Source organism: Budorcas taxicolor, chromosome 5, assembly GCF_023091745.1.
Source record: "Budorcas taxicolor isolate Tak-1 chromosome 5, Takin1.1, whole genome shotgun sequence".
NCBI classification, from domain to species: Eukaryota; Metazoa; Chordata; class Mammalia; order Artiodactyla; family Bovidae; genus Budorcas; species Budorcas taxicolor.
In genome coordinates this window covers 93,511-119,903 of record NC_068914.1, presented here as the reverse complement: position 1 = coordinate 119,903, position 26,393 = coordinate 93,511, and the positions used below count along the sequence as shown (strand labels likewise).

At 62.5% G+C, this 26,393-nt stretch overlaps 6 protein-coding genes across 6 annotated transcripts; all 6 read right to left on the bottom strand.

Annotated features, from left to right (window-relative positions):
* Window positions 1-1,082: 1,082 nt before the first annotated feature.
* Window positions 1,083-2,684, bottom strand: LOC128048664 (ubiquitin carboxyl-terminal hydrolase 17-like protein 6). The gene has a single exon (XM_052641091.1). The coding sequence runs from the start codon at window positions 2,682-2,684 to the stop codon at window positions 1,083-1,085; it is 1,602 nt and encodes a 533-aa protein (XP_052497051.1).
* Window positions 2,685-5,735: 3,051 nt separating this feature from the next.
* Window positions 5,736-7,337, bottom strand: LOC128048647 (ubiquitin carboxyl-terminal hydrolase 17-like protein 6). The gene has a single exon (XM_052641072.1). The coding sequence runs from the start codon at window positions 7,335-7,337 to the stop codon at window positions 5,736-5,738; it is 1,602 nt and encodes a 533-aa protein (XP_052497032.1).
* Window positions 7,338-10,397: 3,060 nt separating this feature from the next.
* LOC128048646 (ubiquitin carboxyl-terminal hydrolase 17-like protein 6) lies at window positions 10,398-11,999 on the bottom strand. Its single transcript, XM_052641071.1, has one exon. The coding sequence runs from the start codon at window positions 11,997-11,999 to the stop codon at window positions 10,398-10,400; it is 1,602 nt and encodes a 533-aa protein (XP_052497031.1).
* Window positions 12,000-15,066: 3,067 nt separating this feature from the next.
* On the bottom strand, window positions 15,067-16,668 carry LOC128048667 (ubiquitin carboxyl-terminal hydrolase 17-like protein 6). The gene has a single exon (XM_052641094.1). It carries the CDS (start codon window positions 16,666-16,668, stop codon window positions 15,067-15,069), a length of 1,602 nt encoding a protein of 533 aa, XP_052497054.1.
* Window positions 16,669-19,724: 3,056 nt separating this feature from the next.
* Window positions 19,725-21,326, bottom strand: LOC128048666 (ubiquitin carboxyl-terminal hydrolase 17-like protein 6). The gene has a single exon (XM_052641093.1). The coding sequence runs from the start codon at window positions 21,324-21,326 to the stop codon at window positions 19,725-19,727; it is 1,602 nt and encodes a 533-aa protein (XP_052497053.1).
* Window positions 21,327-24,377: 3,051 nt separating this feature from the next.
* LOC128048668 (ubiquitin carboxyl-terminal hydrolase 17-like protein 6) lies at window positions 24,378-25,979 on the bottom strand. Its single transcript, XM_052641095.1, has one exon. It carries the CDS (start codon window positions 25,977-25,979, stop codon window positions 24,378-24,380), a length of 1,602 nt encoding a protein of 533 aa, XP_052497055.1.
* Window positions 25,980-26,393: the final 414 nt, after the last annotated feature.

The following is a 26,393-nucleotide window of genomic DNA, read 5'->3' as shown; positions in this document are numbered from 1 at the left end:
GCGGCGTTTGTCCGGGGCCCAGCTGGAAGAGACAACTGACTGCCAGGCAGGACGGGCAGAGTCGGAAGTCCAGTTGTCTTGCTATCCCAATCTAGGGTAGGCTCGGGTCTTTCCTCAGTGCGGGGAGGACCTTTGCTTTCAGAAATGAACGCTGCGCGACGGATCTCCACCTAGGCCCCGGTGCAATGCTGGTGGAGAGGTTTCTTTGGGACTAGCTGGCTCGCCTTTCTCCCCTCGACCTTCGTGTCGGTGCTGGCGGTGCCGTCGGTGGTGCTCATGGCATCGTGGATCGCTTCTCCTGTTTGGCACTCGGCGCTTCTCCAGCATACTCCTTGCACCGGAAATGGAGCCCCAGGGAACTTTGCGGATGAGCGTCCTGTCGGGGACACACGGATCCCCGCCTCATTCCTGCCGGACACTCTGCCTAGGAGCACGAGGCCTCCCGAGGGCAGCCACCCATAAAGACCGCCTGCCCATCTTCTCCGCAGACGCTGCTCGACGTTTGGGGCATTTTCGAGAGCCTGGCCGGCCGGAAGGACACGGTTCGTGGACCTGCATCCGCTCTTCCCTGCACCTCCCCCCCCGCCCCCCTACCCCCACCCCACCCCACCCCCCAGCCCCGAAGGGCTCCGGAGATCGTCTCCTTGCTCGGCTGGCTGTGAGCGTTCTGTGAGGCGTCTCCAGGCCGCGTCACTCACCAGAGGCCAGCGGCGCGGCCAGGGACTGGAGACGGGGGAAGAAAGGCAAAGCCACACCCAAAGTCCCATCCAGAGAGGACTCTCCCAGGCTCGCAGAAGTGGGAGGCCCTCGCACCGTGCTCAGACCCGCTCACGCACCCCATTCGCTCCGGCGACTTCCCAGCAGAGCCAGCCCTCGAGAGCTGAGCCGCTCGGGCACGAACCCGTTCCCCGGGAACGCCGAGACCCCGGGCTCACTCCAGGCCCCGCCTTTTCCCCGGAGGCCGCATCGTCCTCACCGCCAGAGAGGAACTCGCTCCTCGTCGGCACTCTTGCTGCGTCGCCCAGGGCGTGCCGCACACAGAGTGTGCCTGGGCGTCTGCACGCATGTGCATCGGAGCCGGCCTACCGCCACAGCCCCAGAGATGGCCGCGGCTTCTTGTTCCTCCCCTTGGTCGCTCTGGCCCTCCCGCTGGCACCAGGGCCCTGGCCGACGTCCGTCGGCCCCGGAGCCGGGGTGTCCGTGCTGGGCCGGTCGAGCCGGTGGTGCTCCTGTGCAGGCGGCGGGCGGTTTCTCCCTCCTCCGTGTCTGGACCGGTGAATCACGACTGCGCCGGCAGGCAGGGCAGCCTGGATCTCGCGGAGCTCCAAGGCCGGCTTCGGTCGGTCGTGTTCTTGCAGGCGTCTCCACTGCTCTAAGCTCATCCCTTCGGCCTCTGTGTCCCCCGGGGACTCCTGCGACCCAGGAGCTCTGCCGCTGGCGTCTCCTGCAGGCTGCCCGGGGTCTGTGGGGTCAGCCCCGAGGGGGGCCGCCGCCCCTCGCCCAGCGCCCCCTTCCCACGCACCCTCCCGGGCGTAGAACAGGACGTAGGCGCCCTGGCTCAGGGCAGCAGTCTCGGCACAGGCGGTCACCTTGGCATCGTCCATCTCATACCATTGGCCGTTGCCCGCTCGGACGTAACAAAAGTAGTGTCCTCGCTCACAGCTCCACCCGGAGTGCACCAGCACGGCATAGAGCACGTAGCCCAGGGGCCCTGCCTTCCGCTCAGACGTGTAGGGCTGCACGTCCAGGCACTGGGGATAGCGCGCCTCCTCAGCCCTTTTGGCCCCGCTCAGCTGTGTGAACCGCTTCAGCACCAGCACCAGGACCTGGGACGTGCTGTGCAAAGTCAACCTCTTGGTGGCAGGCACCTTCCGGAGACAAACGCCACAGTCATAGGCATTTTCCGCCTCCAGCTTCTCGGGCTTGACCAGCTCTCTCAGAGCTTGCTCCACACTCGGAGCCGCCGTGATATCCAGGCTGATGTCCAGATAAGGGTCGAACGTGTCCGAGACACCGAGGCAGTGGAGACACTGGATCCGAGACCTCCACGTCCCGCCGAAGATCTGACGGACGACGCTGGTGTCCTCGGAGGCGTGGCCCGACGGCTGGGATGCACTCAGGCACCCTTGCTGCATGCCATGCAGAGTGAACATCAGAAACTCGTGGGCATCTTCCTGCTGGTGTCTGTGGAAGCCCGCCAGCAGGTCCTTGCGGCGCCGGATCACCTCTCCCGCGTGAAGGAGGGCTCGGGTCACGTGAGCTCGCATGGCACAGAGCGTGCAGCAGCCGCCGGCCGGACAGAGGGTGGCGGGCTGCCGGGACACCAGCCAGCTGGCCAGGGGCGGCGTGTGGCTCAGACACTGCAGCGCCGCATTCACGTAGCACGTGTTCCCCAGATTCTGAAGCCCAGCGCCCACCCCCCACGGCCCCCTCCAACTCAGGGCGACTTTCTGGCCACGCGCCAGCCCCGCTGACCCAGGAGCCAAGTCACCCCGCTGGGGGCGCCCGACCGCCGGCGACGGCCCCTCAGGGACAGAGGGTCCCCGAAGGGCATCCGCACCAGCGGCGCTGGCCCGACAACCTTGCCCTCCGGCTAAGACGTTGAAGGGAGCCGGATGCGCACCTCCCCCGTGCTCAGAAGCAGCCCCCGGGGCTCTGCAAACAAGGCCCACGAGGGTTTCCATCTCCAGCTGCAGCTGCACGCCGGTGCCTCCTTCCCTCAGACCGTCGTCTCCAAAAAGGGCCCGGGCCCCGCCCCCTCGGCCCTTTGGGGGCGTCCCCACAGCCCCACCCCCGCACGTGCAATCTCCTCATTCGCTGAGGCGGCCGAGGGCCTGCCCACTCCCACTCCCGCCATCCAACCACTGAATTCCCACTTTTCTCGGGGAATTCCCCTCGAGGAAGCCCCGCACGCACTTCCGACCTGGCCCCCTGGACCAAAGGGCTCCGGATGCAAATGATTCGGGGCCATTGGGCCTTCCAGCCTTGCCCGCTAGAGATTCACTGCGGGCTTTCCAAGTTCAGCACACAAATGCGGGCTGCAGAGGAATGCCGTGGGCTCACCATTCACATCCTAACACACTTCTGGAAACATGTCTGCCCACCTACCCTCTCCCCTTTAGGGGTCTCCCCACCCCAGACCCCTGCCTGACACAACCCCTCCCCAGACAACAAGAAACCCTTGCCTCAACTTTGCTCTCCAGTGAGGTCCACTCCGAATTCTAGGCTTTCTCACTGGACACTCTTCGAGCGTTCAGGGTCCTGGCACCAAAAGCTGCCGGGAGAGGGACACATGTGCTTCTCTCCCTTCAGGGCCGTTGGTCAAGCCCCAAAGCGAGCTCGTTCCGAAAGGCATAGGCTTGCTGCAACTCTGGATTCATTGCTTCAGCTCCTTTTGTGTCTCCGTTGCCTATTTTCCTTCCTTTTCCTTCTTCCATTTGTTCTGATTGTTGTTGTTGTTGTTGCTCTCTTTTTTTGTTTTGGGTTTTTTGAGGGTTTTTTTTTTTTTTGGTTTTCCATTTATTTATTTATTTATTTATTTTTTTGATTTTGTGTTCATTTTGTTATTTTTTTGTTGCTTTTATTCTCTTTTTCTATTTTATATACACTAGTGGACTCATACAGTCGTCTTTCCCATCCCAGGGCTCAAGACGCCTTATAACTCAAGGTATACAAAAGGTTTCCCTCCTGGAGGAGGATGACTGTCGCTTTCCTTCTCGGTGTGGGACAGGTGTGTTTGTTTGCTCTCCCGTCCTGGACATTATGCTTGCCTTCCAGGACGATGGGGGTTTCACGGTCCACGTGTTTCACATACGTAGCTGAAGCATTGATTCCGTTGATCCTTGCTAGGAGAGAACGGCCCTGACCCCGCTTTCTTCCTTAGCCTCTTGCACCCCTCCCACGTCCCGCTTCCCCATGCCATCCCAGGACCCTACCGCTTTGTGCTTTATCGTCCAAGTGCTCACACCCTTGCTGTCCCCTTGCCTCTTTCCCTTGGCACAGAGAAGCGAGATCAGCCAGTATCTTTCTCGCTTTGGCACGGATTGGCCCCAGCGTAAGGCCACCTTCCCACTCGCTCTGCCACGCCGCTCCAGTCGCCACTCTTCTCCTTTTCCTCCGTCTCCTCCTTCCTCTTCTCCAGAGGGGGTGGGTGGGGCAAGCAGCAAGTGCATTGGAGACGATGGGGTGGAGGAAGATGGGTGGTGATGATGAGGGAGGGCTGTGGGTGGCTCCACGTCCTCGCGCGGGGCACGCTTGTTCGTGTTCTTGGGGGAAGATACCGCTCATCATTCTCTTTCCTCTCCATGTGTGGAGGCCGTGGCGCGCTCTAGGGAACCATGCGGGGAAAACGAGCCATCGGAACGTTCTCTGTTCCTTGCCACGCCGACTCGCGCAGTCAGCAGCCAGAGTTGTCCCTCGAGGTCTGAGATGTTAAACCGCACATTCCCGGTCTGCCCTTTGCTGGAGGGTTTGGGGTTCGCAGCCGTCAGCCAAGAAACAGAAATAAAACGCAAGAGGTGATCGATAAAGGTCCTCAGGCCCCCCTCCACCGGGTCACGGGAATCATGAGGCAGTCGAGAAAGCAGCTAGGGGAGGAGAGTTTCCCCCACCGCCCCGGGCACTTTGGAGGCCGGCCGCATCTCCTCGCGTCCAGCGGCGTTTGTCCGGGGCCCAGCTGGAAGAGACAACTGACTGCCAGGCAGGACGGGCAGAGTCGGAAGTCCAGTTGTCTTGCTATCCCAATCTAGGGTAGGCTCGGGTCTTTCCTCAGTGCGGGGAGGACCTTTGCTTTCAGAAATGAACGCTGCGCGACGGATCTCCACCTAGGCCCCGGTGCAATGCTGGTGGAGAGGTTTCTTTGGGACTAGCTGGCTCGCCTTTCTCCCCTCGACCTTCGTGTCGGTGCTGGCGGTGCCGTCGGTGGTGCTCATGGCATCGTGGATCGCTTCTCCTGTTTGGCACTCGGCGCTTCTCCAGCATACTCCTTGCACCGGAAATGGAGCCCCAGGGAACTTTGCGGATGAGCGTCCTGTCGGGGACACACGGATCCCCGCCTCATTCCTGCCGGACACTCTGCCTAGGAGCACGAGGCCTCCCGAGGGCAGCCACCCATAAAGACCGCCTGCCCATCTTCTCTGCAGACGCTGCTCGACGTTTGGGTCATTTTCGAGAGCCTGGCCGGCCGGAAGGACACGGTTCGTGGACCTGCATCCGCTCTTCCCTGCACCTCCCCCCCCGCCCCCCTACCCCCACCCCACCCCACCCCCCAGCCCCGAAGGGCTCCGGAGATCGTCTCCTTGCTCGGCTGGCTGTGAGCGTTCTGTGAGGCGTCTCCAGGCCGCGTCACTCACCAGAGGCCAGCGGCGCGGCCAGGGACTGGAGACGGGGGAAGAAAGGCAAAGCCACACCCAAAGTCCCATCCAGAGAGGACTCTCCCAGGCTCGCAGAAGTGGGAGGCCCTCGCACCGTGCTCAGACCCGCTCACGCACCCCATTCGCTCCGGCGACTTCCCAGCAGAGCCAGCCCTCGAGAGCTGAGCCGCTCGGGCACGAACCCGTTCCCCGGGAACGCCGAGACCCCGGGCTCACTCCAGGCCCCGCCTTTTCCCCGGAGGCCGCATCGTCCTCACCGCCAGAGAGGAACTCGCTCCTCGTCGGCACTCTTGCTGCGTCGCCCAGGGCGTGCCGCACACAGAGTGTGCCTGGGCGTCTGCACGCATGTGCATCGGAGCCGGCCTACCGCCACAGCCCCAGAGATGGCCGCGGCTTCTTGTTCCTCCCCTTGGTCGCTCTGGCCCTCCCGCTGGCACAAGGGCCCTGGCCGACGTCCGTCGGCCCCGGAGCCGGGGTGTCCGTGCTGGGCCGGTCGAGCCGGTGGTGCTCCTGTGCGGGCGGCGGGCGGTTTCTCCCTCCTCCGTGTCTGGACCGGTGAATCACGACTGCGCCGGCAGGCAGGGCAGCCTGGATCTCGCGGAGCTCCAAGGCCGGCTTCGGTCGGTCGTGTTCTTGCAGGCGTCTCCACTGCTCTAAGCTCATCCCTTCGGCCTCTGTGTCCCCCGGGGACTCCTGCGACCCAGGAGCTCTGCCGCTGGCGTCTCCTGCAGGCTGCCCGGGGTCTGTGGGGTCAGCCCCGAGGGGGGCCGCCGCCCCTCGCCCAGCGCCCCCTTCCCACGCACCCTCCCGGGCGTAGAACAGGACGTAGGCGCCCTGGCTCAGGGCAGCAGTCTCGGCACAGGCGGTCACCTTGGCATCGTCCATCTCATACCATTGGCCGTTGCCCGCTCGGACGTAACAAAAGTAGTGTCCTCGCTCACAGCTCCACCCGGAGTGCACCAGCACGGCATAGAGCACGTAGCCCAGGGGCCCTGCCTTCCGCTCAGACGTGTAGGGCTGCACGTCCAGGCACTGGGGATAGCGCGCCTCCTCAGCCCTTTTGGCCCCGCTCAGCTGTGTGAACCGCTTCAGCACCAGCACCAGGACCTGGGACGTGCTGTGCAAAGTCAACCTCTTGGTGGCAGGCACCTTCCGGAGACAAACGCCACAGTCATAGGCATTTTCCGCCTCCAGCTTCTCGGGCTTGACCAGCTCTCTCAGAGCTTGCTCCACACTCGGAGCCGCCGTGATATCCAGGCTGATGTCCAGATAAGGGTCGAACGTGTCCGAGACACCGAGGCAGTGGAGACACTGGATCCGAGACCTCCACGTCCCGCCGAAGATCTGACGGACGACGCTGGTGTCCTCGGAGGCGTGGCCCGACGGCTGGGATGCACTCAGGCACCCTTGCTGCATGCCATGCAGAGTGAACATCAGAAACTCGTGGGCATCTTCCTGCTGGTGTCTGTGGAAGCCCGCCAGCAGGTCCTTGCGGGGCCGGATCACCTCTCCCGCGTGAAGGAGGGCTCGGGTCACGTGAGCTCGCATGGCACAGAGCGTGCAGCAGCCGCCGGCCGGACAGAGGGTGGCGGGCTGCCGGGACACCAGCCAGCTGGCCAGGGGCGGCGTGTGGCTCAGACACTGCAGCGCCGCATTCACGTAGCACGTGTTCCCCAGATTCTGAAGCCCAGCGCCCACCCCCCACGGCCCCCTCCAACTCAGGGCGACTTTCTGGCCACGCGCCAGCCCCGCTGACCCAGGAGCCAAGTCACCCCGCTGGGGGCGCCCGACCGCCGGCGACGGCCCCTCAGGGACAGAGGGTCCCCGAAGGGCATCCGCACCAGCGGCGCTGGCCCGACAACCTTGCCCTCCGGCTAAGACGTTGAAGGGAGCCGGACGCGCACCTCCCCCGTGCTCAGAAGCAGCCCCCGGGGCTCTGCAAACAAGGCCCACGAGGGTTTCCATCTCCTACCTGCAGCTGCACGCCGGTGCCTCCTTCCCTCAGACCGTCGTCTCCAAAAAGGGCCCGGGCCCCGCCCCCTCGGCCCTTTGGGGGCGTCCCCACAGCCCCACCCCCGCACGTGCAATCTCCTCATTCGCTGAGGCGGCCGAGGGCCTGCCCACTCCCACTCCCGCCATCCAACCACTGAATTCCCACTTTTCTCGGGGAATTCCCCTCGAGGAAGCCCCGCACGCACTTCCGACCTGGCCCCCTGGACCAAAGGGCTCCGGATGCAAATGATTCGGGGCCATTGGGCCTTCCAGCCTTGCCCGCTAGAGATTCACTGCGGGCTTTCCAAGTTCAGCACACAAATGCGGGCTGCAGAGGAATGCCGTGGGCTCACCATTCACATCCTAACACACTTCTGGAAACATGTCTGCCCACCTACCTTCTCCCCTTTAGGGGTCTCCCCACCCCAGACCCCTGCCTGACACAACCCCTCCCCAGACAACAAGAAACCCTTGCCTCAACTTTGCTCTCCAGTGAGGTCCACTCCGAATTCTAGGCTTTCTCACTGGACACTCTTCGAGCGTTCAGGGTCCTGGCACCAAAAGCTGCCGGGAGAGGGACACATGTGCTTCTCTCCCTTCAGGGCCGTTGGTCAAGCCCCAAAGCGAGCTCGTTCCGAAAGGCATAGGCTTGCTGCAACTCTGGATTCATTGCTTCAGCTCCTTTTGTGTCTCCGTTGCCTATTTTCCTTCCTTTTCCTTCTTCCATTTGTTCTGATTGTTGTTGTTGTTGTTGCTCTCTTTGTTTGTTTTGGGTTTTTTGAGGGTTTTTTTTTTTTTTTTTTGGTTTTCCATTTATTTATTTATTTATTTATTTATTTTTTTGATTTTGTGTTCATTTTGTTATTTTTTTGTTGCTTTTATTCTCTTTTTCTATTTTATATACACTAGTGGACTCATACAGTCGTCTTTCCCATTCCAGGGCTCAAGACGCCTTATAACTCAAGGTATACAAAAGGTTTCCCTCCTGGAGGAGGATGACTGTCGCTTTCCTTCTCGGTGTGGGACAGGTGTGTTTGTTTGCTCTCCCGTCCTGGACATTATGCTTGCCTTCCAGGACGATGGGGGTTTCACGGTCCACGTGTTTCACATACGTAGCTGAAGCATTGATTCCGTTGATCCTTGCTAGGAGAGAACGGCCCTGACCCCGCTTTCTTCCTTAGCCTCTTGCACCCCTCCCACGTCCCGCTTCCCCATGCCATCCCAGGACCCTACCGCTTTGTGCTTTATCGTCCAAGTGCTCACACCCTTGCTGTCCCCTTGCCTCTTTCCCTTGGCACAGAGAAGCGAGATCAGCCAGTATCTTTCTCGCTTTGGCACGGATTGGCCCCAGCGTAAGGCCACCTTCCCACTCGCTCTGCCACGCCGCTCCAGTCGCCACTCTTCTCCTTTTCCTCCGTCTCCTCCTTCCTCTTCTCCAGAGGGGGTGGGTGGGGCAAGCAGCAAGTGCATTGGAGACGATGGGGTGGAGGAAGATGGGTGGTGATGATGAGGGAGGGCTGTGGGTGGCTCCACGTCCTCGCGCGGGGCACGCTTGTTCGTGTTCTTGGGGGAAGATACCGCTCATCATTCTCTTTCCTCTCCATGTGTGGAGGCCGTGGCGCGCTCTAGGGAACCATGCGGGGAAAACGAGCCATCGGAACGTTCTCTGTTCCTTGCCACGCCGACTCGCGCAGTCAGCAGCCAGAGTTGTCCCTCGAGGTCTGAGATGTTAAACCGCACATTCCCGGTCTGCCCTTTGCTGGAGGGTTTGGGGTTCGCAGCCGTCAGCCAAGAAACAGAAATAAAACGCAAGAGGTGATCGATAAAGGTCCTCAGGCCCCCCTCCACCGGGTCACGGGAATCATGAGGCAGTCGAGAAAGCAGCTAGGGGAGGAGAGTTTCCCCCACCGCCCCGGGCACTTTGGAGGCCGGCCGCATCTCCTCGCGTCCAGCGGCGTTTGTCCGGGGCCCAGCTGGAAGAGACAACTGACTGCCAGGCAGGACGGGCAGAGTCGGAAGTCCAGTTGTCTTGCTCTCCCAATCTAGGGTAGGCTCGGGTCTTTCCTCAGTGCGGGGAGGACCTTTGCTTTCAGAAATGAACGCTGCGCGACGGATCTCCACCTAGGCCCCGGTGCAATGCTGGTGGAGAGGTTTCTTTGGGACTAGCTGGCTCGCCTTTCTCCCCTCGACCTTCGTGTCGGTGCTGGCGGTGCCGTCGGTGGTGCTCATGGCATCGTGGATCGCTTCTCCTGTTTGGCACTCGGCGCTTCTCCAGCATACTCCTTGCACCGGAAATGGAGCCCCAGGGAACTTTGCGGATGAGCGTCCTGTCGGGGACACACGGATCCCCGCCTCATTCCTGCCGGACACTCTGCCTAGGAGCACGAGGCCTCCCGAGGGCAGCCACCCATAAAGACCGCCTGCCCATCTTCTCCGCAGACGCTGCTCGACGTTTGGGGCATTTTCGAGAGCCTGGCCGGCCGGAAGGACACGGTTCGTGGACCTGCATCCGCTCTTCCCTGCACCTCCCCCCCCGCCCCCCTACCCCCACCCCACCCCACCCCCCAGCCCCGAAGGGCTCCGGAGATCGTCTCCTTGCTCGGCTGGCTGTGAGCGTTCTGTGAGGCGTCTCCAGGCCGCGTCACTCACCAGAGGCCAGCGGCGCGGCCAGGGACTGGAGACGGGGGAAGAAAGGCAAAGCCACACCCAAAGTCCCATCCAGAGAGGACTCTCCCAGGCTCGCAGAAGTGGGAGGCCCTCGCACCGTGCTCAGACCCGCTCACGCACCCCATTCGCTCCGGCGACTTCCCAGCAGAGCCAGCCCTCGAGAGCTGAGCCGCTCGGGCACGAACCCGTTCCCCGGGAACGCCGAGACCCCGGGCTCACTCCAGGCCCCGCCTTTTCCCCGGAGGCCGCATCGTCCTCACCGCCAGAGAGGAACTCGCTCCTCGTCGGCACTCTTGCTGCGTCGCCCAGGGCGTGCCGCACACAGAGTGTGCCTGGGCGTCTGCACGCATGTGCATCGGAGCCGGCCTACCGCCACAGCCCCAGAGATGGCCGCGGCTTCTTGTTCCTCCCCTTGGTCGCTCTGGCCCTCCCGCTGGCACAAGGGCCCTGGCCGACGTCCGTCGGCCCCGGAGCCGGGGTGTCCGTGCTGGGCCGGTCGAGCCGGTGGTGCTCCTGTGCGGGCGGCGGGCGGTTTCTCCCTCCTCCGTGTCTGGACCGGTGAATCACGACTGCGCCGGCAGGCAGGGCAGCCTGGATCTCGCGGAGCTCCAAGGCCGGCTTCGGTCGGTCGTGTTCTTGCAGGCGTCTCCACTGCTCTAAGCTCATCCCTTCGGCCTCTGTGTCCCCCGGGGACTCCTGCGACCCAGGAGCTCTGCCGCTGGCGTCTCCTGCAGGCTGCCCGGGGTCTGTGGGGTCAGCCCCGAGGGGGGCCGCCGCCCCTCGCCCAGCGCCCCCTTCCCACGCACCCTCCCGGGCGTAGAACAGGACGTAGGCGCCCTGGCTCAGGGCAGCAGTCTCGGCACAGGCGGTCACCTTGGCATCGTCCATCTCATACCATTGGCCGTTGCCCGCTCGGACGTAACAAAAGTAGTGTCCTCGCTCACAGCTCCACCCGGAGTGCACCAGCACGGCATAGAGCACGTAGCCCAGGGGCCCTGCCTTCCGCTCAGACGTGTAGGGCTGCACGTCCAGGCACTGGGGATAGCGCGCCTCCTCAGCCCTTTTGGCCCCGCTCAGCTGTGTGAACCGCTTCAGCACCAGCACCAGGACCTGGGACGTGCTGTGCAAAGTCAACCTCTTGGTGGCAGGCACCTTCCGGAGACAAACGCCACAGTCATAGGCATTTTCCGCCTCCAGCTTCTCGGGCTTGACCAGCTCTCTCAGAGCTTGCTCCACACTCGGAGCCGCCGTGATATCCAGGCTGATGTCCAGATAAGGGTCGAACGTGTCCGAGACACCGAGGCAGTGGAGACACTGGATCCGAGACCTCCACGTCCCGCCGAAGATCTGACGGACGACGCTGGTGTCCTCGGAGGCGTGGCCCGACGGCTGGGATGCACTCAGGCACCCTTGCTGCATGCCATGCAGAGTGAACATCAGAAACTCGTGGGCATCTTCCTGCTGGTGTCTGTGGAAGCCCGCCAGCAGGTCCTTGCGGGGCCGGATCACCTCTCCCGCGTGAAGGAGGGCTCGGGTCACGTGAGCTCGCATGGCACAGAGCGTGCAGCAGCCGCCGGCCGGACAGAGGGTGGCGGGCTGCCGGGACACCAGCCAGCTGGCCAGGGGCGGCGTGTGGCTCAGACACTGCAGCGCCGCATTCACGTAGCACGTGTTCCCCAGATTCTGAAGCCCAGCGCCCACCCCCCACGGCCCCCTCCAACTCAGGGCGACTTTCTGGCCACGCGCCAGCCCCGCTGACCCAGGAGCCAAGTCACCCCGCTGGGGGCGCCCGACCGCCGGCGACGGCCCCTCAGGGACAGAGGGTCCCCGAAGGGCATCCGCACCAGCGGCGCTGGCCCGACAACCTTGCCCTCCGGCTAAGACGTTGAAGGGAGCCGGACGCGCACCTCCCCCGTGCTCAGAAGCAGCCCCCGGGGCTCTGCAAACAAGGCCCACGAGGGTTTCCATCTCCAGCTGCAGCTGCACGCCGGTGCCTCCTTCCCTCAGACCGTCGTCTCCAAAAAGGGCCCGGGCCCCGCCCCCTCGGCCCTTTGGGGGCGTCCCCACAGCCCCACCCCCGCACGTGCAATCTCCTCATTCGCTGAGGCGGCCGAGGGCCTGCCCACTCCCACTCCCGCCATCCAACCACTGAATTCCCACTTTTCTCGGGGAATTCCCCTCGAGGAAGCCCCGCACGCACTTCCGACCTGGCCCCCTGGACCAAAGGGCTCCGGATGCAAATGATTCGGGGCCATTGGGCCTTCCAGCCTTGCCCGCTAGAGATTCACTGCGGGCTTTCCAAGTTCAGCACACAAATGCGGGCTGCAGAGGAATGCCGTGGGCTCACCATTCACATCCTAACACACTTCTGGAAACATGTCTGCCCACCTACCCTCTCCCCTTTAGGGGTCTCCCCACCCCAGACCCCTGCCTGACACAACCCCTCCCCAGACAACAAGAAACCCTTGCCTCAACTTTGCTCTCCAGTGAGGTCCACTCCGAATTCTAGGCTTTCTCACTGGACACTCTTCGAGCGTTCAGGGTCCTGGCACCAAAAGCTGCCGGGAGAGGGACACATGTGCTTCTCTCCCTTCAGGGCCGTTGGTCAAGCCCCAAAGCGAGCTCGTTCCGAAAGGCATAGGCTTGCTGCAACTCTGGATTCATTGCTTCAGCTCCTTTTGTGTCTCCGTTGCCTATTTTCCTTCCTTTTCCTTCTTCCATTTGTTCTGATTGTTGTTGTTGTTGTTGCTCTCTTTTTTTGTTTTGGGTTTTTTGAGGGTTTTTTTTTTTTTTTTGGTTTTCCATTTATTTATTTATTTATTTATTTTTTTGATTTTGTGTTCATTTTGTTATTTTTTTGTTGCTTTTATTCTCTTTTTCTATTTTATATACACTAGTGGACTCATACAGTCGTCTTTCCCATCCCAGGGCTCAAGACGCCTTATAACTCAAGGTATACAAAAGGTTTCCCTCCTGGAGGAGGATGACTGTCGCTTTCCTTCTCGGTGTGGGACAGGTGTGTTTGTTTGCTCTCCCGTCCTGGACATTATGCTTGCCTTCCAGGACGATGGGGGTTTCACGGTCCACGTGTTTCACATACGTAGCTGAAGCATTGATTCCGTTGATCCTTGCTAGGAGAGAACGGCCCTGACCCCGCTTTCTTCCTTAGCCTCTTGCACCCCTCCCACGTCCCGCTTCCCCATGCCATCCCAGGACCCTACCGCTTTGTGCTTTATCGTCCAAGTGCTCACACCCTTGCTGTCCCCTTGCCTCTTTCCCTTGGCACAGAGAAGCGAGATCAGCCAGTATCTTTCTCGCTTTGGCACGGATTGGCCCCAGCGTAAGGCCACCTTCCCACTCGCTCTGCCACGCCGCTCCAGTCGCCACTCTTCTCCTTTTCCTCCGTCTCCTCCTTCCTCTTCTCCAGAGGGGGTGGGTGGGGCAAGCAGCAAGTGCATTGGAGACGATGGGGTGGAGGAAGATGGGTGGTGATGATGAGGGAGGGCTGTGGGTGGCTCCACGTCCTCGCGCGGGGCACGCTTGTTCGTGTTCTTGGGGGAAGATACCGCTCATCATTCTCTTTCCTCTCCATGTGTGGAGGCCGTGGCGCGCTCTAGGGAACCATGCGGGGAAAACGAGCCATCGGAACGTTCTCTGTTCCTTGCCACGCCGACTCGCGCAGTCAGCAGCCAGAGTTGTCCCTCGAGGTCTGAGATGTTAAACCGCACATTCCCGGTCTGCCCTTTGCTGGAGGGTTTGGGGTTCGCAGCCGTCAGCCAAGAAACAGAAATAAAACGCAAGAGGTGATCGATAAAGGTCCTCAGGCCCCCCTCCACCGGGTCACGGGAATCATGAGGCAGTCGAGAAAGCAGCTAGGGGAGGAGAGTTTCCCCCACCGCCCCGGGCACTTTGGAGGCCGGCCGCATCTCCTCGCGTCCAGCGGCGTTTGTCCGGGGCCCAGCTGGAAGAGACAACTGACTGCCAGGCAGGACGGGCAGAGTCGGAAGTCCAGTTGTCTTGCTATCCCAATCTAGGGTAGGCTCGGGTCTTTCCTCAGTGCGGGGAGGACCTTTGCTTTCAGAAATGAACGCTGCGCGACGGATCTCCACCTAGGCCCCGGTGCAATGCTGGTGGAGAGGTTTCTTTGGGACTAGCTGGCTCGCCTTTCTCCCCTCGACCTTCGTGTCGGTGCTGGCGGTGCCGTCGGTGGTGCTCATGGCATCGTGGATGGCTTCTCCTGTTTGGCACTCGGCGCTTCTCCAGCATACTCCTTGCACCGGAAATGGAGCCCCAGGGAACTTTGCGGATGAGCGTCCTGTCGGGGACACACGGATCCCCGCCTCATTCCTGCCGGACACTCTGCCTAGGAGCACGAGGCCTCCCGAGGGCAGCCACCCATAAAGACCGCCTGCCCATCTTCTCCGCAGACGCTGCTCGACGTTTGGGGCATTTTCGAGAGCCTGGCCGGCCGGAAGGACACGGTTCGTGGACCTGCATCCGCTCTTCCCTGCACCTCCCCCACCCCCCCACCCCCCCACACCCACCCCCCCCTCACCCCACCCCCCCCCAGCCCCGAAGGGCTCCGGAGATCGTCTCCTTGCTCGGCTGGCTGTGAGCGTTCTGTGAGGCGTCTCCAGGCCGCGTCACTCACCAGAGGCCAGCGGCGCGGCCAGGGACTGGAGACGGGGGAAGAAAGGCAAAGCCACACCCAAAGTCCCATCCAGAGAGGACTCTCCCAGGCTCGCAGAAGTGGGAGGCCCTCGCACCGTGCTCAGACCCGCTCACGCACCCCATTCGCTCCGGCGACTTCCCAGCAGAGCCAGCCCTAGAGAGCTGAGCCGCTCGGGCACGAACCCGTTCCCCGGGAACGCCGAGACCCCGGGCTCACTCCAGGCCCCGCCTTTTCCCCGGAGGCCGCATCGTCCTCACCGCCAGAGAGGAACTCGCTCCTCGTCGGCACTCTTGCTGCGTCGCCCAGGGCGTGCCGCACACAGAGTGTGCCTGGGCGTCTGCACGCATGTGCATCGGAGCCGGCCTACCGCCACAGCCCCAGAGATGGCCGCGGCTTCTTGTTCCTCCCCTTGGTCGCTCTGGCCCTCCCGCTGGCACCAGGGCCCTGGCCGACGTCCGTCGGCCCCGGAGCCGGGGTGTCCGTGCTGGGCCGGTCGAGCCGGTGGTGCTCCTGTGCGGGCGGCGGGCGGTTTCTCCCTCCTCCGTGTCTGGACCGGTGAATCACGACTGCGCCGGCAGGCAGGGCAGCCTGGATCTCGCGGAGCTCCAAGGCCGGCTTCGGTCGGTCGTGTTCTTGCAGGCGTCTCCACTGCTCTAAGCTCATCCCTTCGGCCTCTGTGTCCCCCGGGGACTCCTGCGACCCAGGAGCTCTGCCGCTGGCGTCTCCTGCAGGCTGCCCGGGGTCTGTGGGGTCAGCCCCGAGGGGGGCCGCCGCCCCTCGCCCAGCGCCCCCTTCCCACGCACCCTCCCGGGCGTAGAACAGGACGTAGGCGCCCTGGCTCAGGGCAGCAGTCTCGGCACAGGCGGTCACCTTGGCATCGTCCATCTCATACCATTGGCCGTTGCCCGCTCGGACGTAACAAAAGTAGTGTCCTCGCTCACAGCTCCACCCGGAGTGCACCAGCACGGCATAGAGCACGTAGCCCAGTGGCCCTGCCGTCCCCTCAGACGTGTAGGGCTGCACGTCCAGGCACTGGGGATAGCGCGCCTCCTCAGCCCTTTTGGCCCCGCTCAGCTGTGTGAACCGCTTCAGCACCAGCACCAGGACCTGGGACGTGCTGTGCAAAGTCAACCTCTTGGTGGCAGGCACCTTCCGGAGACAAACGCCACAGTCATAGGCATTTTCCGCCTCCAGCTTCTCGGGCTTGACCAGCTCTCTCAGAGCTTGCTCCACACTCGGAGCCGCCGTGATATCCAGGCTGATGTCCAGATAAGGGTCGAACGTGTCCGAGACACCGAGGCAGTGGAGACACTGGATCCGAGACCTCCACGTCCCGCCGAAGATCTGACGGACGACGCTGGTGTCCTCGGAGGCGTGGCCTGATGGCTGGGATGCACTCAGGCACCCTTGCTGCATGCCATGCAGAGTGAACGTCAGAAACTCGTGGGCATCTTCCTGCTGGTGTCTGTGGAAGCCCGCCAGCAGGTCCTTGCGGGGCCGGATCACCTCTCCCGCGTGAAGGAGGGCTCGGGTCACGTGAGCTCGCATGGCACAGAGCGTGCAGCAGCCGCCGGCCGGACAGAGGGTGGCGGGCTGCCGGGACACCAGCCAGCTGGCCAGGGGCGGCGTGTGGCTCAGACACTGCAGCGCCGCATTCACGTAGCACGTGTTCCCCAGATTCTGAAGCCCAGCGCCCACCCCCCACGGCCCCCTCCAACTCAGGGCGACTTTCTGGCCACGCGCCAGCCCCGCTGACCCAGGAGCCAAGTCACCCCGCTGGGGGCGCCCGACCGCCGGCGACGGCCCCTCAGGGACAGAGGGTCCCCGAAGGGCATCCGCACCAGCGGCGCTGGCCCGACAACCTTGCCCTCCGGCTAAGACGTTGAAGGGAGCCGGACGCGCACCTCCCCCGTGCTCAGAAGCAGCCCCCGGGGCTCTGCAAACAAGGCCCACGAGGGTTTCCATCTCCTACCTGCAGCTGCACGCCGGTGCCTCCTTCCCTCAGACCGTCGTCTCCAAAAAGGGCCCGGGCCCCGCCCCCTCGGCCCTTTGGGGGCGTCCCCACAGCCCCACCCCCGCACGTGCAATCTCCTCATTCGCTGAGGCGGCCGAGGGCCTGCCCACTCCCACTCCCGCCATCCAACCACTGAATTCCCACTTTTCTCGGGGAATTCCCCTCGAGGAAGCCCCGCACGCACTTCCGACCTGGCCCCCTGGACCAAAGGGCTCCGGATGCAAATGATTCGGGGCCATTGGGCCTTCCAGCCTTGCCCGCTAGAGATTCACTGCGGGCTTTCCAAGTTCAGCACACAAATGCGGGCTGCAGAGGAATGCCGTGGGCTCACCATTCACATCCTAACACACTTCTGGAAACATGTCTGCCCACCTACCCTCTCCCCTTTAGGGGTCTCCCCACCCCAGACCCCTGCCTGACACAACCCCTCCCCAGACAACAAGAAACCCTTGCCTCAACTTTGCTCTCCAGTGAGGTCCACTCCGAATTCTAGGCTTTCTCACTGGACACTCTTCGAGCGTTCAGGGTCCTGGCACCAAAAGCTGCCGGGAGAGGGACACATGTGCTTCTCTCCCTTCAGGGCCGTTGGTCAAGCCCCAAAGCGAGCTCGTTCCGAAAGGCATAGGCTTGCTGCAACTCTGGATTCATTGCTTCAGCTCCTTTTGTGTCTCCGTTGCCTATTTTCCTTCCTTTTCCTTCTTCCATTTGTTCTGATTGTTGTTGTTGTTGTTGCTCTCTTTGTTTGTTTTGGGTTTTTTGAGGGTTTTTTTTTTTTTTTTTTGGTTTTCCATTTATTTATTTATTTATTTATTTTTTTGATTTTGTGTTCATTTTGTTATTTTTTTGTTGCTTTTATTCTCTTTTTCTATTTTATATACACTAGTGGACTCATACAGTCGTCTTTCCCATTCCAGGGCTCAAGACGCCTTATAACTCAAGGTATACAAAAGGTTTCCCTCCTGGAGGAGGATGACTGTCGCTTTCCTTCTCGGTGTGGGACAGGTGTGTTTGTTTGCTCTCCCGTCCTGGACATTATGCTTGCCTTCCAGGACGATGGGGGTTTCACGGTCCACGTGTTTCACATACGTAGCTGAAGCATTGATTCCGTTGATCCTTGCTAGGAGAGAACGGCCCTGACCCCGCTTTCTTCCTTAGCCTCTTGCACCCCTCCCACGTCCCGCTTCCCCATGCCATCCCAGGACCCTACCGCTTTGTGCTTTATCGTCCAAGTGCTCACACCCTTGCTGTCCCCTTGCCTCTTTCCCTTGGCACAGAGAAGCGAGATCAGCCAGTATCTTTCTCGCTTTGGCACGGATTGGCCCCAGCGTAAGGCCACCTTCCCACTCGCTCTGCCACGCCGCTCCAGTCACCACTCTTCTCCTTTTCCTCCGTCTCCTCCTTCCTCTTCTCCAGAGGGGGTGGGTGGGGCAAGCAGCAAGTGCATTGGAGACGATGGGGTGGAGGAAGATGGGTGGTGATGATGAGGGAGGGCTGTGGGTGGCTCCACGTCCTCGCGCGGGGCACGCTTGTTCGTGTTCTTGGGGGAAGATACCGCTCATCATTCTCTTTCCTCTCCATGTGTGGAGGCCGTGGCGCGCTCTAGGGAACCATGCGGGGAAAACGAGCCATCGGAACGTTCTCTGTTCCTTGCCACGCCGACTCGCGCAGTCAGCAGCCAGAGTTGTCCCTCGAGGTCTGAGATGTTAAACCGCACATTCCCGGTCTGCCCTTTGCTGGAGGGTTTGGGGTTCGCAGCCGTCAGCCAAGAAACAGAAATAAAACGCAAGAGGTGATCGATAAAGGTCCTCAGGCCCCCCTCCACCGGGTCACGGGAATCATGAGGCAGTCGAGAAAGCAGCTAGGGGAGGAGAGTTTCCCCCACCGCCCCGGGCACTTTGGAGGCCGGCCGCATCTCCTCGCGTCCAGCGGCGTTTGTCCGGGGCCCAGCTGGAAGAGACAACTGACTGCCAGGCAGGACGGGCAGAGTCGGAAGTCCAGTTGTCTTGCTATCCCAATCTAGGGTAGGCTCGGGTCTTTCCTCAGTGCGGGGAGGACCTTTGCTTTCAGAAATGAACGCTGCGCGACGGATCTCCACCTAGGCCCCGGTGCAATGCTGGTGGAGAGGTTTCTTTGGGACTAGCTGGCTCGCCTTTCTCCCCTCGACCTTCGTGTCGGTGCTGGCGGTGCCGTCGGTGGTGCTCATGGCATCGTGGATCGCTTCTCCTGTTTGGCACTCGGCGCTTCTCCAGCATACTCCTTGCACCGGAAATGGAGCCCCAGGGAACTTTGCGGACGAGCGTCCTGTCGGGGACACACGGATCCCCGCCTCATTCCTGCCGGACACTCTGCCTAGGAGCACGAGGCCTCCCGAGGGCAGCCACCCATAAAGACCGCCTGCCCATCTTCTCCGCAGACGCTGCTCGACGTTTGGGGCATTTTCGAGAGCCTGGCCGGCCGGAAGGACACGGTTCGTGGACCTGCATCCGCTCTTCCCTGCACCTCCCCCCCCGCCCCCCTACCCCCACCCCACCCCACCCCCCAGCCCCGAAGGGCTCCGGAGATCGTCTCCTTGCTCGGCTGGCTGTGAGCGTTCTGTGAGGCGTCTCCAGGCCGCGTCACTCACCAGAGGCCAGCGGCGCGGCCAGGGACTGGAGACGGGGGAAGAAAGGCAAAGCCACACCCAAAGTCCCATCCAGAGAGGACTCTCCCAGGCTCGCAGAAGTGGGAGGCCCTCGCACCGTGCTCAGACCCGCTCACGCACCCCATTCGCTCCGGCGACTTCCCAGCAGAGCCAGCCCTCGAGAGCTGAGCCGCTCGGGCACGAACCCGTTCCCCGGGAACGCCGAGACCCCGGGCTCACTCCAGGCCCCGCCTTTTCCCCGGAGGCCGCATCGTCCTCACCGCCAGAGAGGAACTCGCTCCTCGTCGGCACTCTTGCTGCGTCGCCCAGGGCGTGCCGCACACAGAGTGTGCCTGGGCGTCTGCACGCATGTGCATCGGAGCCGGCCTACCGCCACAGCCCCAGAGATGGCCGCGGCTTCTTGTTCCTCCCCTTGGTCGCTCTGGCCCTCCCGCTGGCACAAGGGCCCTGGCCGACGTCCGTCGGCCCCGGAGCCGGGGTGTCCGTGCTGGGCCGGTCGAGCCGGTGGTGCTCCTGTGCAGGCGGCGGGCGGTTTCTCCCTCCTCCGTGTCTGGACCGGTGAATCACGACTGCGCCGGCAGGCAGGGCAGCCTGGATCTCGCGGAGCTCCAAGGCCGGCTTCGGTCGGTCGTGTTCTTGCAGGCGTCTCCACTGCTCTAAGCTCATCCCTTCGGCCTCTGTGTCCCCCGGGGACTCCTGCGACCCAGGAGCTCTGCCGCTGGCGTCTCCTGCAGGCTGCCCGGGGTCTGTGGGGTCAGCCCCGAGGGGGGCCGCCGCCCCTCGCCCAGCGCCCCCTTCCCACGCACCCTCCCGGGCGTAGAACAGGACGTAGGCGCCCTGGCTCAGGGCAGCAGTCTCGGCACAGGCGGTCACCTTGGCATCGTCCATCTCATACCATTGGCCGTTGCCCGCTCGGACGTAACAAAAGTAGTGTCCTCGCTCACAGCTCCACCCGGAGTGCACCAGCACGGCATAGAGCACGTAGCCCAGGGGCCCTGCCTTCCGCTCAGACGTGTAGGGCTGCACGTCCAGGCACTGGGGATAGCGCGCCTCCTCAGCCCTTTTGGCCCCGCTCAGCTGTGTGAACCGCTTCAGCACCAGCACCAGGACCTGGGACGTGCTGTGCAAAGTCAACCTCTTGGTGGCAGGCACCTTCCGGAGACAAACGCCACAGTCATAGGCATTTTCCGCCTCCAGCTTCTCGGGCTTGACCAGCTCTCTCAGAGCTTGCTCCACACTCGGAGCCGCCGTGATATCCAGGCTGATGTCCAGATAAGGGTCGAACGTGTCCGAGACACCGAGGCAGTGGAGACACTGGATCCGAGACCTCCACGTCCCGCCGAAGATCTGACGGACGACGCTGGTGTCCTCGGAGGCGTGGCCCGACGGCTGGGATGCACTCAGGCACCCTTGCTGCATGCCATGCAGAGTGAACATCAGAAACTCGTGGGCATCTTCCTGCTGGTGTCTGTGGAAGCCCGCCAGCAGGTCCTTGCGGCGCCGGATCACCTCTCCCGCGTGAAGGAGGGCTCGGGTCACGTGAGCTCGCATGGCACAGAGCGTGCAGCAGCCGCCGGCCGGACAGAGGGTGGCGGGCTGCCGGGACACCAGCCAGCTGGCCAGGGGCGGCGTGTGGCTCAGACACTGCAGCGCCGCATTCACGTAGCACGTGTTCCCCAGATTCTGAAGCCCAGCGCCCACCCCCCACGGCCCCCTCCAACTCAGGGCGACTTTCTGGCCACGCGCCAGCCCCGCTGACCCAGGAGCCAAGTCACCCCGCTGGGGGCGCCCGACCGCCGGCGACGGCCCCTCAGGGACAGAGGGTCCCCGAAGGGCATCCGCACCAGCGGCGCTGGCCCGACAACCTTGCCCTCCGGCTAAGACGTTGAAGGGAGCCGGACGCGCACCTCCCCCGTGCTCAGAAGCAGCCCCCGGGGCTCTGCAAACAAGGCCCACGAGGGTTTCCATCTCCAGCTGCAGCTGCACGCCGGTGCCTCCTTCCCTCAGACCGTCGTCTCCAAAAAGGGCCCGGGCCCCGCCCCCTCGGCCCTTTGGGGGCGTCCCCACAGCCCCACCCCCGCACGTGCAATCTCCTCATTCGCTGAGGCGGCCGAGGGCCTGCCCACTCCCACTCCCGCCATCCAACCACTGAATTCCCACTTTTCTCGGGGAATTCCCCTCGAGGAAGCCCCGCACGCACTTCCGACCTGGCCCCCTGGACCAAAGGGCTCCGGATGCAAATGATTCGGGGCCATTGGGCCTTCCAGCCTTGCCCGCTAGAGATTCACTGCGGGCTTTCCAAGTTCAGCACACAAATGCGGGCTGCAGAGGAATGCCGTGGGCTCACCATTCACATCCTAACACACTTCTGGAAACATGTCTGCCCACCTACCCTCTCCCCTTTAGGGGTCTCCCCACCCCAGACCCCTGCCTGACACAACCCCTCCCCAGACAACAAGAAACCCTTGCCTCAACTTTGCTCTCCAGTGAGGTCCACTCCGAATTCTAGGCTTTCTCACTGGACACTCTTCGAGCGTTCAGGGTCCTGGCACCAAAAGCTGCCGGGAGAGGGACACATGTGCTTCTCTCCCTTCAGGGCCGTTGGTCAAGCCCCAAAGCGAGCTCGTTCCGAAAGGCATAGGCTTGCTGCAACTCTGGATTCATTGCTTCAGCTCCTTTTGTGTCTCCGTTGCCTATTTTCCTTCCTTTTCCTTCTTCCATTTGTTCTGATTGTTGTTGTTGTTGTTGCTCTCTTTTTTTGTTTTGGGTTTTTTGAGGGTTTTTTTTTTTTTTGGTTTTCCATTTATTTATTTATTTATTTATTTTTTTGATTTTGTGTTCATTTTGTTATTTTTTTGTTGCTTTTATTCTCTTTTTCTATTTTATATACACTAGTGGACTCATACAGTCGTCTTTCCCATCCCAGGGCTCAAGACGCCTTATAACTCAAGGTATACAAAAGGTTTCCCTCCTGGAGGAGGATGACTGTCGCTTTCCTTCTCGGTGTGGGACAGGTGTGTTTGTTTGCTCTCCCGTCCTGGACATTATGCTTGCCTTCCAGGACGATGGGGGTTTCACGGTCCACGTGTTTCACATACGTAGCTGAAGCATTGATTCCGTTGATCCTTGCTAGGAGAGAACGGCCCTGACCCCGCTTTCTTCCTTAGCCTCTTGCACCCCTCCCACGTCCCGCTTCCCCATGCCATCCCAGGACCCTACCGCTTTGTGCTTTATCGTCCAAGTGCTCACACCCTTGCTGTCCCCTTGCCTCTTTCCCTTGGCACAGAGAAGCGAGATCAGCCAGTATCTTTCTCGCTTTGGCACGGATTGGCCCCAGCGTAAGGCCACCTTCCCACTCGCTCTGCCACGCCGCTCCAGTCGCCACTCTTCTCCTTTTCCTCCGTCTCCTCCTTCCTCTTCTCCAGAGGGGGTGGGTGGGGCAAGCAGCAAGTGCATTGGAGACGATGGGGTGGAGGAAGATGGGTGGTGATGATGAGGGAGGGCTGTGGGTGGCTCCACGTCCTCGCGCGGGGCACGCTTGTTCGTGTTCTTGGGGGAAGATACCGCTCATCATTCTCTTTCCTCTCCATGTGTGGAGGCCGTGGCGCGCTCTAGGGAACCATGCGGGGAAAACGAGCCATCGGAACGTTCTCTGTTCCTTGCCACGCCGACTCGCGCAGTCAGCAGCCAGAGTTGTCCCTCGAGGTCTGAGATATTAAACCGCACATTCCCGGTCTGCCCTTTGCTGGAGGGTTTGGGGTTCGCAGCCGTCAGCCAAGAAACAGAAATAAAACGCAAGAGGTGATCGATAAAGGTCCTCAGGCCCCCCTCCACCGGGTCACGGGAATCATGAGGCAGTCGAGAAAGCAGCTAGGGGAGGAGAGTTTCCCCCACCGCCCCGGGCACTTTGGAGGCCGGCCGCATCTCCTCGCGTCCAGCGGCGTTTGTCCGGGGCCCAGCTGGAAGAGACAACTGACTGCCAGGCAGGACGGGCAGAGTCGGAAGTCCAGTTGTCTTGCTATCCCAATCTAGGGTAGGCTCGGGTCTTTCCTCAGTGCGGGGAGGACCTTTGCTTTCAGAAATGAACGCTGCGCGACGGATCTCCACCTAGGCCCCGGTGCAATGCTGGTGGAGAGGTTTCTTTGGGACTAGCTGGCTCGCCTTTCTCCCCTCGACCTTCGTGTCGGTGCTGGCGGTGCCGTCGGTGGTGCTCATGGCATCGTGGATCGCTTCTCCTGTTTGGCACTCGGCGCTTCTCCAGCATACTCCTTGCACCGGAAATGGAGCCCCAGGGAACTTTGCGGACGAGCGTCCTGTCGGGGACACACGGATCCCCGCCTCATTCCTGCCGGACACTCTGCCTAGGAGCACGAGGCCTCCCGAGGGCAGCCACCCATAAAGACCGCCTGCCCATCTTCTCCGCAGACGCTGCTCGACGTTTGGGGCATTTTCGAGAGCCTGGCCGGCCGGAAGGACACGGTTCGTGGACCTGCATCCGCTCTTCCCTGCACCTCCCCCCCCGCCCCCCTACCCCCACCCCACCCCACCCCCCAGCCCCGAAGGGCTCCGGAGATCGTCTCCTTGCTCGGCTGGCTGTGAGCGTTCTGTGAGGCGTCTCCAGGCCGCGTCACTCACCAGAGGCCAGCGGCGCGGCCAGGGACTGGAGACGGGGGAAGAAAGGCAAAGCCACACCCAAAGTCCCATCCAGAGAGGACTCTCCCAGGCTCGCAGAAGTGGGAGGCCCTCGCACCGTGCTCAGACCCGCTCACGCACCCCATTCGCTCCGGCGACTTCCCAGCAGAGCCAGCCCTCGAGAGCTGAGCCGCTCGGGCACGAACCCGTTCCCCGGGAACGCCGAGACCCCGGGCTCACTCCAGGCCCCGCCTTTTCCCCGGAGGCCGCATCGTCCTCACCGCCAGAGAGGAACTCGCTCCTCGTCGGCACTCTTGCTGCGTCGCCCAGGGCGTGCCGCACACAGAGTGTGCCTGGGCGTCTGCACGCATGTGCATCGGAGCCGGCCTACCGCCACAGCCCCAGAGATGGCCGCGGCTTCTTGTTCCTCCCCTTGGTCGCTCTGGCCCTCCCGCTGGCACAAGGGCCCTGGCCGACGTCCGTCGGCCCCGGAGCCGGGGTGTCCGTGCTGGGCCGGTCGAGCCGGTGGTGCTCCTGTGCAGGCGGCGGGCGGTTTCTCCCTCCTCCGTGTCTGGACCGGTGAATCACGACTGCGCCGGCAGGCAGGGCAGCCTGGATCTCGCGGAGCTCCAAGGCCGGCTTCGGTCGGTCGTGTTCTTGCAGGCGTCTCCACTGCTCTAAGCTCATCCCTTCGGCCTCTGTGTCCCCCGGGGACTCCTGCGACCCAGGAGCTCTGCCGCTGGCGTCTCCTGCAGGCTGCCCGGGGTCTGTGGGGTCAGCCCCGAGGGGGGCCGCCGCCCCTCGCCCAGCGCCCCCTTCCCACGCACCCTCCCGGGCGTAGAACAGGACGTAGGCGCCCTGGCTCAGGGCAGCAGTCTCGGCACAGGCGGTCACCTTGGCATCGTCCATCTCATACCATTGGCCGTTGCCCGCTCGGACGTAACAAAAGTAGTGTCCTCGCTCACAGCTCCACCCGGAGTGCACCAGCACGGCATAGAGCACGTAGCCCAGGGGCCCTGCCTTCCGCTCAGACGTGTAGGGCTGCACGTCCAGGCACTGGGGATAGCGCGCCTCCTCAGCCCTTTTGGCCCCGCTCAGCTGTGTGAACCGCTTCAGCACCAGCACCAGGACCTGGGACGTGCTGTGCAAAGTCAACCTCTTGGTGGCAGGCACCTTCCGGAGACAAACGCCACAGTCATAGGCATTTTCCGCCTCCAGCTTCTCGGGCTTGACCAGCTCTCTCAGAGCTTGCTCCACACTCGGAGCCGCCGTGATATCCAGGCTGATGTCCAGATAAGGGTCGAACGTGTCCGAGACACCGAGGCAGTGGAGACACTGGATCCGAGACCTCCACGTCCCGCCGAAGATCTGACGGACGACGCTGGTGTCCTCGGAGGCGTGGCCCGACGGCTGGGATGCACTCAGGCACCCTTGCTGCATGCCATGCAGAGTGAACATCAGAAACTCGTGGGCATCTTCCTGCTGGTGTCTGTGGAAGCCCGCCAGCAGGTCCTTGCGGCGCCGGATCACCTCTCCCGCGTGAAGGAGGGCTCGGGTCACGTGAGCTCGCATGGCACAGAGCGTGCAGCAGCCGCCGGCCGGACAGAGGGTGGCGGGCTGCCGGGACACCAGCCAGCTGGCCAGGGGCGGCGTGTGGCTCAGACACTGCAGCGCCGCATTCACGTAGCACGTGTTCCCCAGATTCTGAAGCCCAGCGCCCACCCCCCACGGCCCCCTCCAACTCAGGGCGACTTTCTGGCCACGCGCCAGCCCCGCTGACCCAGGAGCCAAGTCACCCCGCTGGGGGCGCCCGACCGCCGGCGACGGCCCCTCAGGGACAGAGGGTCCCCGAAGGGCATCCGCACCAGCGGCGCTGGCCCGACAACCTTGCCCTCCGGCTAAGACGTTGAAGGGAGCCGGACGCGCACCTCCCCCGTGCTCAGAAGCAGCCCCCGGGGCTCTGCAAACAAGGCCCACGAGGGTTTCCATCTCCAGCTGCAGCTGCACGCCGGTGCCTCCTTCCCTCAGACCGTCGTCTCCAAAAAGGGCCCGGGCCCCGCCCCCTCGGCCCTTTGGGGGCGTCCCCACAGCCCCACCCCCGCACGTGCAATCTCCTCATTCGCTGAGGCGGCCGAGGGCCTGCCCACTCCCACTCCCGCCATCCAACCACTGAATTCCCACTTTTCTCGGGGAATTCCCCTCGAGGAAGCCCCGCACGCACTTCCGACCTGGCCCCCTGGACCAAAGGGCTCCGGATGCAAATGATTCGGGGCCATTGGGCCTTCCAGCCTTGCCCGCTAGAGATTCACTGCGGGCTTTCCAAGTTCAGCACACAAATGCGGGCTGCAGAGGAATGCCGTGGGCTCACCATTCACATCCTAACACACTTCTGGAAACATGTCT

Coding starts and splice junctions, on each gene's coding strand:
- LOC128048668 (XM_052641095.1), bottom strand. CDS start 25,979: ATGGAAACCCTCGTGGGCCTTGTTTGCAGAGCCCCGGGGGCTGCTTCT.
- LOC128048646 (XM_052641071.1), bottom strand. CDS start 11,999: ATGGAAACCCTCGTGGGCCTTGTTTGCAGAGCCCCGGGGGCTGCTTCT.
- LOC128048667 (XM_052641094.1), bottom strand. CDS start 16,668: ATGGAAACCCTCGTGGGCCTTGTTTGCAGAGCCCCGGGGGCTGCTTCT.
- LOC128048666 (XM_052641093.1), bottom strand. CDS start 21,326: ATGGAAACCCTCGTGGGCCTTGTTTGCAGAGCCCCGGGGGCTGCTTCT.
- LOC128048647 (XM_052641072.1), bottom strand. CDS start 7,337: ATGGAAACCCTCGTGGGCCTTGTTTGCAGAGCCCCGGGGGCTGCTTCT.
- LOC128048664 (XM_052641091.1), bottom strand. CDS start 2,684: ATGGAAACCCTCGTGGGCCTTGTTTGCAGAGCCCCGGGGGCTGCTTCT.